Consider the following 15,467-nt stretch of genomic DNA (forward strand, 5'->3'; position numbering starts at 1 on the left):
TAGGTGTCTGGAGTAATAAAACAGAATAAGGAAAGGTAGCCAACACTGCTCTGTGGATCTCCTCCACTGGCAAAGGTGGTGGCAGACAGACAGACAGAGACTTGCTTGCAGGCACAAAGTGGAAAGTCTAGCTGATAAATAGGAACAGGGATACACTGAGTTCTCTCTTCAACAGGCCTATATATTTTTACCTGTAGTCTCTTAGTCCATGTCCATGCTGTTGGTAAACATATATGTAATCTGCTAACTTGCTAGTTCAGATGAACTTTACAGAATAAAGGTCTATACCCTTAGCCGCTGACTTTGTCTCCTTCATCTTAGCCTTGTAAGATTGAATGCTGTGTCCTGAGAGCAGCCCTGGACTTACCTATCTCAGCTAATAATGATTGAAACATTTGTCTTATCTATAACAGTCTTTCCCTGTTTCCAAGGCTCACTAGAAATTCCATGTCTTCTATGAAGCCTTCACTGTCACCTAGGTTTCAACTTCTTTTATAACAACGGAATAATGTTTACTTGGCAAACATTTCTGTACCATTTCCCAGCACTCTGTGTCCCAGACTCATTCTTGCAAATGGGATGTAAGTTGCTATGGTGAATGTCATTGCCTGTCTCAGAGGTTTTGATAGTATACAGCTTGTGTCCATACCAACCCTAACTCCCCCAAATATCTCCCAAAAGCCCATGCCAGTGTGTTAGAGTGAGTCTCTGTCTATACCATAATCACAATGTAGAGCATTCCTTTTCCATTAAGCTGCCATAGTCTATGATGTCTGCCTTTAGCCACTAATGTTTAGGTTTATGCATTAGTAGTAGCATAAAATAAGTCCTATATCATATCTATCACATTTTATTTTTGCGGAGACAGCTATTTATTGACTGATTAAGTTATAATCTATTCATCAACATTTTTCTAATTAGACTGAAGTCAAATTAGACTTTATAGTGTCTTCTCTGTTGTCTGTTCTGAAGCCTCTTCTTGGGTTCTTTGGACTCTTACTATAGCTATTACTTTAACTTTTATCGTACTCCTAGGTCCTAGCTGTATTTTTAGTGGAGCGATAGGAGCAGAGGTTAATGTTACATTGGTCGACTCTGTATGCAACATACTCAGATCCTGTATGGACTTTGTTCTCTTGACCGTGACATCTCTGTTAAGTTTTATATTAGCTATGCAAGTATAGAATTTTAACCTCATACAAATAATGTTTCTGACTTTTACTGACTGTATGAGATAAAACTCCTGATACACACACACACACACACACACACCTTGTGAATGTTGACAATGTGTCTTCTTGTTACTAAGTTATTATTGGCTAAATGACCTTCTTTAATTACTGTATTTTGGTTTTTGTTTGTTTGTTTTGTAGAATCCATAAAAATCAAAAACAGTTGAGAGATGGATAAAAGAAATCATGAGTTTAAATAGAGTAAGAAAGCTATGGCTCTGGTCTGAAATTAGACAACAATTTGTCCTTTAAATAAAGTTTTGTTGAAAATACCCAAACCCATTGGTTTGCACACTGAAACAACAGCTGCTATACTATAGTGGGAAGCAAAGAATTTGATGACCCTGCCTTACACTCTCTTTTTTTCTTATTTTCCCTTTTCTTTGTTTTTTTAAATTTGTTGATTTGTTTTGGGGTGAATTTATATCTGCACCCTCTGAAGCTAGATGAGGGTTCCTATGCCTTGGAACTGGAGGTACAGACAGTCTTGCTATGTGGGTGTTGGAAATTGAATCAAGGTCCTCTGGAAGAGCAGCCAGTGATTTTAATAGCTGAACCATCTCTCTGGCCTCAGCCTTAAACTCTCCTTAAAGATAATGATAGTGTTGCAGTATATTGCATACGTCTGCTTTCCTGATAGTGTTTGACACATAAAGGTATTCAGTCAACATTAGTCAAACTGAGAAGGAGAATTCAGTTTCCCATCAACACTGCAGAGTACCTTCTGCTATAGACTGATGGATCCACTCTGGCTCCGACAAGGTTAAACACTGGGGGAATTTTATTATTTCTATGGAATCCTTTGGGTCTTATGTATATAGTGGGACAAGGTGCAAAATGAAAATGGCTGATTTGAGGTAGTGAAGAAAGGCCTAACATAGTGGGTGACTGGAAGGATTTGGGCAATGGGTGACTAGGCAGGGGGGTGGGGTGGGAGGTCACCTGAGCTGAACTTGGAGACAACACAGGTCAAGAGGGCAAAAGTGAAGAGGGCAGGGAGAGAAAGGCCACAGCTCAAGGCAGACTGTGCCAGGCTCCATCCATCAGCGCTTGTCTCTGGAAACAGTGCTGGTGCACCTTATGGCTATTCAGAAGCCTGGCTGGCGCACAGAAGCCCCTGGACACAGCCTCTGGTCTTGGTGCTATCCTGAAGCCCATGCTGCTTCCTTCCCCAGGAGGCTCAGCTAACAATTTTCCAACACAAATGTGAATTTTCTGGTGTTGCAATTTTATAAAATGTTATTCTAAAGATTCCTTTTCTGTATAACAGCTTGAAGAAAAAAAATAAAATACTGGGAAACTGTGGCTAGTTCGTACTATTATTACAAAAGTGGACAAAATACAGTATATCAACACTGGAGTCTTAAACATACAAAGAAAAGGAAAGCAGAAAGAGGAAAAGTAATGTTTTGGTTGGCCCAGCTTCTCTTGTCAAGTTAATCTTGTTCTGCTAAAAGAGGCCCTCAACAGTTAGTTCTGTTAAGGCCACTGTCACAGTTCACAAGTCCCGATGGCATGTAGCACCTTCCCTGGCTCAGAAACTCAGGGCCTCTTGGAATTTCTCAGTGAAAATGTTAAGACTTAAAGAGAGGCAATGAACATGGTGAAAGCAGCATGGTGCTATTTTAATTCTAGAATGTTCATAAAAACCCTAAGTCAGTTGGCTTACACGAAGAGAAAGCCTATTGCCCAGCCACTAACTGAAAGTGTAATCAGTCCATGTTATAAGAAGCTAAATTCTGGCAATCTGGTGATGAAGTACAAACACACAGGGACCTAATAATAAGATAGGCTTTACTTTCTTCAAGTAAACAGTGATTTATCTAAGAGGTCTAACAGCAAGTCTCTGAGATACAGCCTCCCCTCCATTATTGTCTTGGTGTATCACATTACTCCATAGTGGACATTACCAGACAGACTCTAGCACAGATGGGAAGGTCTTCGAAGAGCTGGGATTTTCATGCTAACTTGGAAAGTCAGGGTTGGAAATGAAGCAGGAACCTGACATGTCGGTGATTCATAATTTTTTATTTGTTTATTGTCATTTTCCTTTCATTGGAGTGAAAGCTGTTCTATCCAAATTTATGTCTTAGAAGGAAGAGAATATGCAAAAGTCTTTCCAGAGATCAGCTGTGGTCCCACCTGCTATTTTCAGTGCAGATACAGAATGAAGTTATAAGGATGCTCTTGTGTTCTACAGAGAAATTCTATTCCTGCTCTGCTTTGATGATAATGAAATTTTAAGTCTAAGAACTGTAAAGAACTCATAGTTTACTTAAGATAAGCTACTATATACTGAATGATTCTTTTTATCTTGCTACAAGGAAAAGTCTGAATTTCATAGGCATTCTTAGAATCAGATAGAAAGGCTTCAGTGATTCCAAGGGACAGACACAAGGCAGGGCCTTTGCTGCTGCTGAGATGAGCCAAAGCCAGAGACAGAAATCGAATCCAGCTCTGGATATATCAGATATGCATAGTCTTAAGTAAATTATTTATTTTCATGGATCTTCTCTTTCTTCACCTATAAAATGAGGCTAATAATATGATCCACTTTGAATTCAAATGCTTAACACAGTAGCTAACAAACAGCAAATACTTAAAATGGAAAAATTTAAGAGGAATTCCCGACCTCAACGTCTTATTCAGAGGAAATAGTTTAATGCTCAAGCAATCTCAGATTTACAAGCTCATCCAGATATAATACCATCAGAGTTTGGGACTTGTTCTTGCATCATTATAGTTTGGTGACATCTTAAATATCTCAAAATATAGGACTGACAGTATAATGTTTATTGTCTCCACTGAACAAGAAGACCATGCCACTCTAGCTTATCAGGCTACAGAATGTTCAGTGATACATAAAATATTCATCATGTTGTATCAATTGAGAAAAAAATTCTTAGAAATTACCTATAGCACATTTCATTTTATGTATACATATCTGCATGGAGAGAAGACTTGAAAGGTCTATATAAAATATTATTGATTAGATGCTATGATAGATAGAGGGATGAGTAATATTAAATTTTCTTTTAATGCCTTCCTCTAAAATTTCAACAATGAATATGTATGTATTGCTTTTGCAATATAAAAAGTAAAAGCTATTAAAGAAAGCAGATACAGGGAGATAAAACAGGTTTCTTGGTGACCCAGAGTGTAAGCTTGAAAGAACAATGGCAAAAACCCAGGGGTCTACATGAAATGTGATACATTCCGGTAATAAGCGGCATGATAAGACACTGCAAACAGTCCAGCTGCCATGCCGACAGCCCCAAGCTATGCTACCCTACTACTTAGCACTTTCATGACAGAACCAAGAACAAAGCTTGGAGTCACATCATGCTCACGTTGTGGGTTCATGTAAATCCATGCCATTTAAAGTGACTTGGTAACTTTCAATGACTAAAAAGATCTTCTAAACCCTCACAGTTTGCCATCTTCAATTCTGCAGTCATGGTTTGTTTTATGTTAAATCCTCATGTTTGGGGCAGCAAGCACAGAAACTGTCACTTAAACTGGAAGCTTTGCCAGGAATCTGATTCACAGGTTGTGAGTCAGCGCTCTCACCCACCCCTTGGTGCTCAGGACTCTGAGTGACAAAGTCTACACTTTGCCTAATTAACTTTTCTTTGTCTCTGATACCTTTCCCTCCTTCTCAGGGAAAAGCCATTTTTTGTGGTTTTGTGCTCCATTTGAAGAGGATGAAAATGGATAATGTTTACCTTTCCTTTTATCTTGGGGACTATAGGTGCCAAAAGGATAGAATATACTACTGTCATTTCGTCTGGAGGTGCTCGGAGCTTCGTGACAGTTCTCAAAGCATGGTCTGGGAAGTGCGCCACATTCTGAAATCTCCTAAGGGACAGAAACAAAAGTTACGTTTTGAAAATACATTCTAATTTGAACAATTGAAGCAGAGTGCAAGACGGGCCCTTGTCTGAATCATCTTGAAAGTCTCATGCACGTGTATCTTCAATAGTGGAGAATCAACATAGCCCTATCAGATCAAACATCTTTCAATGCGAAATAAGCAGCATGGACAATGTAGTGTTAAGGATTATAAGTGCTGATAGCCAACACAAAAGAGGATTAACTTTATTATTCTTTCCCCCACTTACAACTGCCTTCTCTCAAATTCCCTTCCATCTGGGAGTACAGCTTGTGGCAGTGTCAATATGAGAATACAGTTCATGCCAAGGGTGTTTCTCTGCCAACCAGCTGGTTCCTCTCTCCCTCTGCCACTCTCTCTCTCTCTCTCCATAGCTAAGTGCATATGCTGTAGGACAAGTCAGAACCCAAGCAGGATTTGTCACCAGAATGTCATGGTTGTGTCCCACGGTGGACCCCAGGCCTTTGGCCAGATGCTAAAGTAAATGACTGTGACAAGACCAGACAGTGGTTCTCCCAAGAGTCTTCCCCCCGCCCCCTTCAATATTTCCCTTTCCTGTTTGCATTCTGACAGTCTGCAAACAAATTCACAGTTTCCTGCAAACTGCTGTATTCACAATAACGCCCCACACACCATCGTCCCCAGGTGCTGAAGATGTTACGGGGCAGCAGGTGACAGAAAGCTCAGTTATGTTTTCAAGGAGACTGTGGCACAGTGAGCCTTCTTTTGCTCATTGTTCCTATTATTTGTCTTCCTAACAGATTTCAGGGAAATAAATGATTTGGAAGTCATTCCGGAGCTCTTCCCTTGGCTGTTGGTGAGAGGCACATGCTGCAAACACAGACAAGCTCCCACGTTCCCTCCTCCAGGACAGAGCTCTGCTAAAACAATGCACTTGCTTTTACTTTTTCTTCTTTAGTTTCAAAAAAAAATTTAGTATCTAGCTAAACAAAATATTTGAAGCATTCACTTCTATTCTATAGCCTAAATAATTAAAATGTTTTTTGGCTGCACAGGGCTATTAGCTTCCTGTGCAGGCTTCTAGCAGTGCTTGCACACCTACCATCTTGCCCTTGGCTGCTATACTGCTAGTCCAACCACAGCTGGTTCAGGAGACCAGTGGCTCCTAAGGTAAAGCTGGAATCCCAGGAGGCAGGAGGGTTGGGACTTGCTTTGCATTGCCTCCTGTTTTCACTTAACAAGAACAACAAGAACAAAAACAATTTTTTTCTGCTTTCCTAGCTCTTTGATAAATGACACAATCAATGTCCCAACAACTGATCAGTAACCGGCCTAATTAAAGCATCCAGCCTGTAAAATAGAGCTGTCGCAAAGGCCTCCATTAGTGTCCCAGCCAATAAAAAATATAATGGATTTTTAAACATGTTCTGCCTCTGTGAAGATGAGCTGCAGCAGGGAGGAAAAATGTTTTGGGAAAGGGGGAAAAAAAAACCAGGTCATAACCCATTTTTAAATACCAAGTCTCTAGGCGCAAACAGAATCGCAATTCAACCTGAAGCTCATCCTTTGAAAAACATGCTTCTGTTCAAAATGATTCTGATTCAATCATGGGCTCATTATGCATTCTTCCCGAGGTTCTCATCAAAACTGTTTACCTATCTTGTACAACTGGCTAATGTGGGGAAAAAAACAACAACTTTATATTTTGACTTTTCTTAAGCAGCGCCTTCATTTCTCTTCAACATCAGTATAATGTTCCAGCAATTATGGTGGCATTCTTGCCAAATCTAACTAATTGATTCACCCTGATGTCTGAGCAGTGCATAGACCTCCTCTGGGTTAGGGATGCTTTTCTGTAGACCAGAGGGCACTCGCTGCTCTGTGGGGATAGATGGAAAAGCAGGTGTGCCCGGCATACACTGTGCACAGCATATGCATGGTGTGGGGCAGAAGATTTGGGAGATAAGATTGCTGATTTTCTTGAAATTTAATAAAGATAAGCTATACATTAGGCTTCTGTCTTTAATCTTCATGGCTACCACAAAGATTCTCAATAGCTAAGAGTCAAGTACCTGTTCATTCCCCATGGAAGGCATATAAATATTAGGGGAAGAAAGTGGACCTTGTTTAAATGTCCTCATAAAAAATGCTTTTTGTAACAGTTCCTATCCCTGATCGATCCCCTGGTGAACTGTATTAACAAGACTTGTGTGAGGATGGGTAAGGAACTGGAACTTAATACTTTCTCCTGATGGGGTAATGCCAATCCCAGTGCTCTCTAGACCATGGAACTAAAGATGAGGATGCTCACAGCAAAGCCCTCAGACTCCAGGAGCTGGGATATCATACCGATCCATCGTCATTCAAATGGAGTTTGCAGAGAGAGCCAGGATGAGGGAAGAGGAGAGGAACAGACATCTCACAGTCTATTGGAAGCACACTCCCTCTTTCCCCTTTTTCTTTGGTCTTTGTTGTCTGCATGAACATGGTGCTTTAGCGGCCTTTTTCATCCTTTCTCTTGGTCAAGGCATCTTTGTTAAAGGGGATGTCAAAGGAAGCTCTAATGTGCACATATATACGTAGGGCCGACTGAGACCTCCCCTCTGCTGCCCTTCAATTTACTGTTCAATAAGTGGGTTCCTTGCATCCCAGGCTCTATAGGAAGGACCAAATGACACCAGACAGGACTTTCTCTCATGTTAGGAAGCAGTAGATGGGGTGTTCAACTATGTACCTAAGTGAAGGTCATTAAATATTCATGAAGACTCTGTCACTTAAGCCGAAGCACATGTGGAAAACAAGCTCATTCATTATATATAGTCTCCAGTAATTGGCCAATTTACATTTATTTAACATCTACAAGGTTATGTACAAAGGAGCATAAAGGTACAGTTGCTCTTTCCCAATAGCTGATAGTATAGCACAGGAAGATACTCTGTCATTTTATGACTCAAGACCCCCTCTGGCAGAGGAAGTAGGTCTTACGTGTAGCTTTTCATTCAGCTAGCAACATTTATTGGGAGAAATGAAACTCAAACAATGGATAAAGCCTGTACCTATATCTGTCTTCGACACTTCAAACACTCACATTAGCTATATTTTCATGGTCAGGAAATAACAAATTGAGGATTTTTAACTCAAGTATCCATGTATGATACAAGGATCACCACTGACACAAATTTCATCTTTATACTTTTTCATTTTTAAATTGGTTGAACTTACTACTGAAACTAATATTTGATGTTAGTTTTGTAAATAGTATATACTCTTACTTTATATATAGATATAGTATCAGAACATATCTTGTCCTTAGAGACTCTCCTAATATGATAATATATGATAAGCTGATATTTTTGTTGATTTTTATGAATTTACTCATTTTTCCTAAATTAATTTTAGAAATATTTAATACTTAATCCTTCATGTTTAATATTGTTTTAAGCCAATTTTATTTACAATTTTGTGTGAATGGAATGTTCAGCATTTAAGATCTATTTTATACTCAAGGTTCATATGTAAGTGGACATTTTTCTGACATTTAAAAATTGTGATGAAATATTTAAAAGGAGATAGGACTTCTATTTATTTAATAAAATGAAGCACAAAGTTTGCTCAATAGATCAGACATTAACTTAGCTATAATTCAGGGCTGTTTTGTCTAAGTACAGTTTATTGAGGGAATATAGAGATTTGATTATAAACACAATAAACACTGTATATATTGCATATATCCATACAATCAGAAACTCTCTAAGGTACAGACCTTGCTAGTACACCACCAAAATTTTATTAAGAAAGATGCTTTCTTTAAGGAGTCGAGAACCTTACCAATTTCTGAGCATAGGCCCTGGTAAATATAGACCTTTATATGCATTATGGCAAGCTTTTTTATTGTATCTAAAATATACAAGCACCTCTTTCTTTCATATATCTACCAGAGTCTGTCTGTGGTATATATTTCCAAGTACACAATAAATGTCAATCCACCATATGAGTGATGGAATCTGTATATTCCCGAGGCTATTTGAGCAATTTTTAGGAAAGTCAAGAATGGTATCACCTCTAGTGGCCTCTCCGGTCTCCTCAGAATCACCAACTGAATCATGCCCCGGATGTTTCCCTCCATGGACATGGATCTCCTCAGTGTTTCCATGGCTTCATGGTTGGACTTTCCCAGAAGACTTTCCCCATTTACAGCAATCAGTTGGTCATTTGTTCGTAGACGGCCATCCTGAGACAGAGGAGAGAACACAATGTGAGACCGGAAGCATGGTGATGGTGGGAAGCTGTTCAGAGGAAACTTCCAAGTATAAAAATGAGAGATTTAAATGTAAACCTTAATTCCTAGGAATGATCTATTTTCAATGGCAGGCAGAGGTTCTGGAATTTTTCAAGCAGTCACAAATACTAACAGCAGTGATCTGTATGAAGGAAATTATTTGTAGACATCTTAGAGTCTCCAGCTGCAATAACTGAGACATTTGTGATGTTTCTTACCTAAGTCTCTGTCTGGCAAGCATATGAATCTAACACGCTTTTTCCATCTGCTCTGGCAAAGACGATGTTGGGACTCATGGAACAGAAGTTAAGAAACAAGAGCGGCAGCCATCTCTCAAGAGCAGGGTTTACATTTTCAGATATAGAGAGACATGCTTGAAACTCTGTGCTTCACAGCATAATGTGTCTCCTAGATATCACTGCTAGCTCTATGAATGAAGTAAACAAATTCCTCATATAATTTTCTCTAACCCAAAGTACACATAACTCATCCCCTGTTCTGAAGAAGAACACAGATATGTATAATGAAGGAGCAATTTGCCCTAATAGCTGTAGCAGGAAAGCAGATTTTCCTGGAATGTTCAGACTAATAAACAATTTTGTCCAGCATCTCCTAGAAGAGACACCATTTACCTTTAGCACCAGGAACCCTGATATTTGGAGAGTCGGCCTGATTCCTCTTCCCATCATGGAAGGCAATTCATTCAGAATTCACCTTCAGCCAGAAGCCTTCCATTGGCTAACATATCTAGAAGTGGTTGATAAACTGGGAGACCTGCTTTTCAGGGAGATAACTTGGGCAGATCACAGTGCTTCTACTCTCTAGGAAGACTGGGGGAGAATGGTGCTTACAGTGTTTGCAGGCTGGGGGCTATCCTATGCTACTTGACCCTCAGCTACAAGGTTCAGACACAATTAGGAATCCTGTCCTGGTGCCAATGCAAATGTATTTAACAGAAATAGGAAGATACATAGTGCTTTACTTTTCCAGAGACTTCTTCAATTAGTTATCTTTGGTGACACAGACTCAATAAGTTAAGGAGATTCACATTTTTGTAAAAATGTCCACAAAAAATATGTAATAATGGAAGTATAACTGTGACATGCCTATGGTCATGATAGCATGTCAGATGTGACTCACGAAAACTTAAGTTTTGTAAATTTTGACCCCTCAGCCCTCTCTAATAGCCTACTTTCTCTTGGCTACAGTTATGAGCAGGATGAAATGCATAAGTGAAGAAAGAAACCTCCCTGAGAAATGGTTAAAACAGACAGATAGGAGGGGAAGCTAGTCATTGCATTGAGCCTGAGAGAAAACCTGTGGTCTAGTTAATAACCTTCAACCAATACAGGGCAGAGGAGTTGTTCCCTAGTGAATGGAGAAAGAAAAGGAGAGAGAGAGAGAGCTAGAGAGAGCGAGAGAGAGAAAAAGAGAGAGAGAGAGAGAGCTGTTAGTCCAGAAAGCATGTAGAGATGCCCTACACATCACCTGGTAGATGGGGTGTTGGTCACACAGGATTAAACAGGCCACACAAAGGAGTGTATGTTCACTAGAGTGCAGCATTGAGAATGGCAAAACAATGGGATCAATAAAGAATGTGTAACTGTTCAGAGGCCGCCTGCCTCATGGGAACTTAATGCCTCCTCCCTCTGGCTTTGGAATTTCACTTAACCTTTACCCTGATTTACCAAGAAAGAAATCTCTCTTCTGCTATCCAATTGTGAATCAGGCACACAGAAGAATAGGATTAAGCCTCCGTGAAATGGTGAGATGGGTAAAACAACCACAGCCTTAATGGTTTAGTCACATGAAATGAAGCACAGCTGGATCTGTCCCAATTTGTCATGAGAGGAGGACCACTGGGCTGAATCCTGTCACTAAAATTCTCCTAATGTGGCTGGAAGCTGATGTGCAGATTTTGAGGATGAAGACAGAGAAGAGTGGGACACAGGACAGGGATACTGGCCCTGTTAACAGGAAATGAGGCAGTGTTAAGATCTGCAGAGGTCTGTCATTTGGGAGGACACCTCATCTACCATGGCAGGAAAAGGAACAATAAAAGCTGGAGGAACCTGAGAAAGAATTTAATGAGAGGGAAAACATGAGAAGAAAACAATTGTCTATAAAAGCTTATACCAACAGCTACTAATATAAACTTGTTTCTAGCCACACCCTAGTTCTCAGCCATCTCTAAAACATTCAAGTAGGATGTTTTTAGTACAGTGAAGTCCAAAACAAGAAGACAGGTCAGGCGACCCACCCCAGGGCCTCTGGAATTTTTTTTTCTGAGACAGTCACATTTATCACGTATGTCACTTGAGAGTTGTGGGCACAATACAAACCCACACACTCTCATTTGCAGGAGTGGCTGTCCTGTTGTTATTGGTGCATGCTTCTTGTTCATAAGATAAATGATGAGTAATTTCATTAATGGTAATACCAGGAAGACCATATTGCCTTAACATTTAGAATACTATCACAGACTTTGAGCTTAGAAAGGTCCTCAGAGGTCATCTTGTCTAACCCCTTCCATTTATAGATGAATAATATAATGCTCTAAGAAGACATCATTTATCTAACACCTATTAAAAGAAGGCACTTCCATATATATTTGAACTGGCTCAGCTGGTTAAGTTGGAAAAGAACAGAACAGTCCATGCCCTGAATTCACTAGGGTGTCCTAGCTACATGAATACTAGTGACTCTCTCCAGAAGACTACTGCTGCAAGAAAAGACTTTCAAAACAGTGACGACAATATGCCATGGCTATCTGAAGAGAGAGCAGTGTTTGAAATCTAGAGACATACACAGAATGCACTGTCACAGGGAAGTATAAGAGATACCCAAGCAAACTGGAGGATGGCTTCACTACTAGTGTCTAATCTACTTAGACATCTTCTAACATGATGTTGCTTAAGGAAAGAATTAGCTACTCAAAGTCAAATGTATCCTTGCTCAAGACCATGCATATCTTTTCACTTTGAAATAATTTTCACCAAAGAAGTTAGTTTTCTATGACACTTTTTTATTAATATTACATTCAGATAATTATTACATTCAGATAATTATGAGAGTAAAATACCACAACTTTGTATACGTGAATACAAATACCCAAGCCATTTTAGGAAGCTTCCACCATCAGAATCTGGGACATGCTTAAACTTTTCAAAGAAATCAATCTTGGGTTTGCAAGATGGCTCAGAGGGTAAAGCACTTGTCACGTGAGTCAGGTGATGAACGTTTGCTTCCTGAAAGCCACAAAGGTGGAAAGGAGAGAACTGACTCCACAGAGCTGTCCTCTGGCCTCCACATGCATGTCATGGCATGTGTGCTCACATATACAGATACCATATGCACATGTGTTTACAGTAACAGTAATAAATGGTTTACAAGACAGAGAATCTTTCCTATCTTCCTATCAGCAGAACCTTAAGCAACAATGTTGAGGAGAGGGGACTAAATGAGAGTACAAACAGTGTCTCCCTCAGGATACTGTAGTGGAGACGTGAGAAAATTGTATGAGATGCCAGTCTCTCTCCAGCCTGTGATGGGAGGGCTTAGAAAGTCATCATCCCTGACCACTTATCATAAAAGGAGGGATCAAGGGCTCAGAGACTAGATGCATCTATTACATCTCCCTTCTGCAAGAATATCTGTGGAAGCATTTTGTGTGGATTCTTCTAATCATTTCTTCCAATGACCTTGTGATTTAAATATTTCTTCCTCCTATATAGAGATGTAAAGACAGAGGATCAGTTTCATTAATTGATTTCAAAAGGGACTTAGCACTGCCAATTCTTATCTCTCCTTTTTCTTTTTTCTTTTCTTTCTTTCTTTCTTTCTTTCTTTCTTTCTTTCTTTCTTTCTTTCTTTCTTTTTTTATTTTTTTCTTTTTTTTTTTTTTTGAGACAAGGTCTCAGTTTGTAGAAAAGGCTGGCTTGAGGCTCACTCTGTAGCCCAGGGCTTGCTTCAAATTCACAGCAATCCTACTGCTTCAGTCTTCCAGTGATGAGGCTAGATATGTGATCCTATTATGCTATTTTGATTCCTAAATCATATTTCTAGAAATGATTAAGAGTACTAAAATATTGATAAAACATTTAATAAGATTTTACTGTGTAGTCATTATGCATAAGATAATTGAAACCTTATGATATCACTATTACTTAAAAGAAAAAATTGAGTCTGCAAAGGGTTGGATTAATTGTAGCTAGTCATGTTCTAGGACCAGATCTGAACTAGGTCTGGGTCACTCTGGGTCTTGTTTCCAGGCCCTTTTCTAATATTCCTTAAGCTTTATGGGTTCTTGGACCTCTCTGAGCATCTAATAAAGGTTACACATGCTAGTCTCTTCAAAGCAAATATGTACACCAGGGTTTCTCTGCAGTTTCACATTTGGATCAGAGAATTCCTTGTAATGATGGGCTGTTATACGCGTTGCAGGATATTTCGTGTGCTTCCCACAGCACTTCAATGACTTCCAGGGAATCCTGTGAGCTCCTCGCTCAGCTCCTGGTGCTCAGTTCTTGAGAACTTCCTCTGTTCTGATCTGGTGACATTACGCGGTCCAGTGTACTTCTGTTGGTCTGTTTTTATAAAGCTCCTCCATGTCAAACCATAGTGATGCAAAGGGGAGACTAGGTAAAGAGTGGGGCTCTGCAGAAAATTCCAGAAGCATGAAAGCTGGCTTTCCCAGGAAGAGTTGGCTATGGCCCAAGGCCAATCCATATTAGTCTAGGGTGTTGAGAGGATTAATCATGACCAGATGTTGGCTCCTGCCTCTGCATGTTTCTAACAGGACCCTTGGTAGGGCCTCCTGGGATATTATCAACACCCACGGCCCCAAAGTCAGACTTCACAATATACATTCCCCGGAGCAGCAGATACTCTAGGCAAAGTGGCCCCCAATTAGCAAGACAGTTTCCCCAATGAATCCTTTTTAAAACTCTAAAACTACTCTATGATAATGTCTACTTATTGTAATTTTGAAAACAAAACAAAAGAGAAATCAGTGAATTGGTTCGTTTGTTATTTAAAGTGACTTCAAAACAACAGTTGGAAAGGTGTTTACTTACACTGCCTTACCTATGTGAAACAGTTTCAATTTACATCATCCTCCCTAACACATCTGAAGGAAGAGAGACACCTTCCCCGTCGAGAGCTCTTCTTCATGTATGTGACTCTGTCTCCATGCTTCCTCCCTCCCAAAATCCCTTTGCACCTATTGGACAGGAAGCTCCCTCTCCTCTCCAGCCAGGCTCTGCAGCCCACCTGCTCTCACAGCCTTTCTCCAGCGCTGCTACCTCCTCCTTTTCCCAGCGTTCCTGTTACCATGACTATTTGTCTAATGCTACCCTCATGAAATCAGCTTCTCACACATTTAATTTAGTATCCTTAGCTTCCTAGATTATAGAATGAGGAGATTTATTCTGTGTCTCCAATTTATTATAGATTGCCTAACTCACTCTAGAGGCTAAAGAAGTGCTGGTGAAATTGAGTCATTTGAAAAAAATCTTTTAGTCAGGTACATGGGGACTGGTGTTAGTTTCATCTATAATGAAGAAATCATTTAATTTATAAACTGCACCTAAGAAGAATTGATGAGCGAAGGCTGGCTTCGTTACTTTTTGTCGGCTGGCCCCATCTTCACTTACTCGGCTATTTGTAAACTTATCGATGGATTGAATTCAGTTTTTTAAACTCCACTGCATTTGTGGGGAGCAAGCTGATAAAGTCCCAGCATCTGTAGTATTCGGAAATGTTTCTAAGGGAACTAAAAAGCTCTTCTTCAGAGCATAGAGACATATATACTCAAAATCATTTTGATATAATGCTTTCAAAATATAGCCTAATCCCTTTTGTTTAAAACTCCTGGACAAATACCACATATACATAAAAACATTGTGACTTACAGCCTCCTATAGCCACACTTAACCATTTTTGCAGCAAGAAGGTTTGAAATGGCCTGACTTAGAGTCTCAGAAGTATTCAGTGGGCTGGGCTATAGCATATTAATAACATTCTGTGGTTCTTGTTTTACATTTTCCTGTTTCCTGTCATCCCAACTCCCTTTCCATCCCTTCCTATCTCCTTCTGGATTTTG

At 39.7% G+C, this 15,467-nt stretch overlaps 1 protein-coding gene across 3 annotated transcripts in view; it reads right to left on the reverse strand.

Annotated features, from left to right (window-relative positions):
• Nucleotides 1–15,467, reverse strand: part of Pard3b (par-3 family cell polarity regulator beta) — a 1,018,635-nt gene that overhangs the window by 398,646 nt on the left and 604,522 nt on the right. For all 3 annotated transcript variants that reach the window (XM_052192632.1, XM_052192630.1, XM_052192631.1), the window contains exons 12-13: nt 9,146–9,316; nt 4,958–5,090 (exon numbers count right to left, since the gene is read on the reverse strand). In XM_052192632.1, the coding sequence (XP_052048592.1) occupies nt 4,958–5,090; nt 9,146–9,316 (304 nt within the window). The remainder of the gene's footprint in view (nt 1–4,957; nt 5,091–9,145; nt 9,317–15,467) is intronic.

Source organism: Apodemus sylvaticus, chromosome 9, assembly GCF_947179515.1.
Source record: "Apodemus sylvaticus chromosome 9, mApoSyl1.1, whole genome shotgun sequence".
Classification (NCBI taxonomy): Eukaryota; Metazoa; Chordata; class Mammalia; order Rodentia; family Muridae; genus Apodemus; species Apodemus sylvaticus.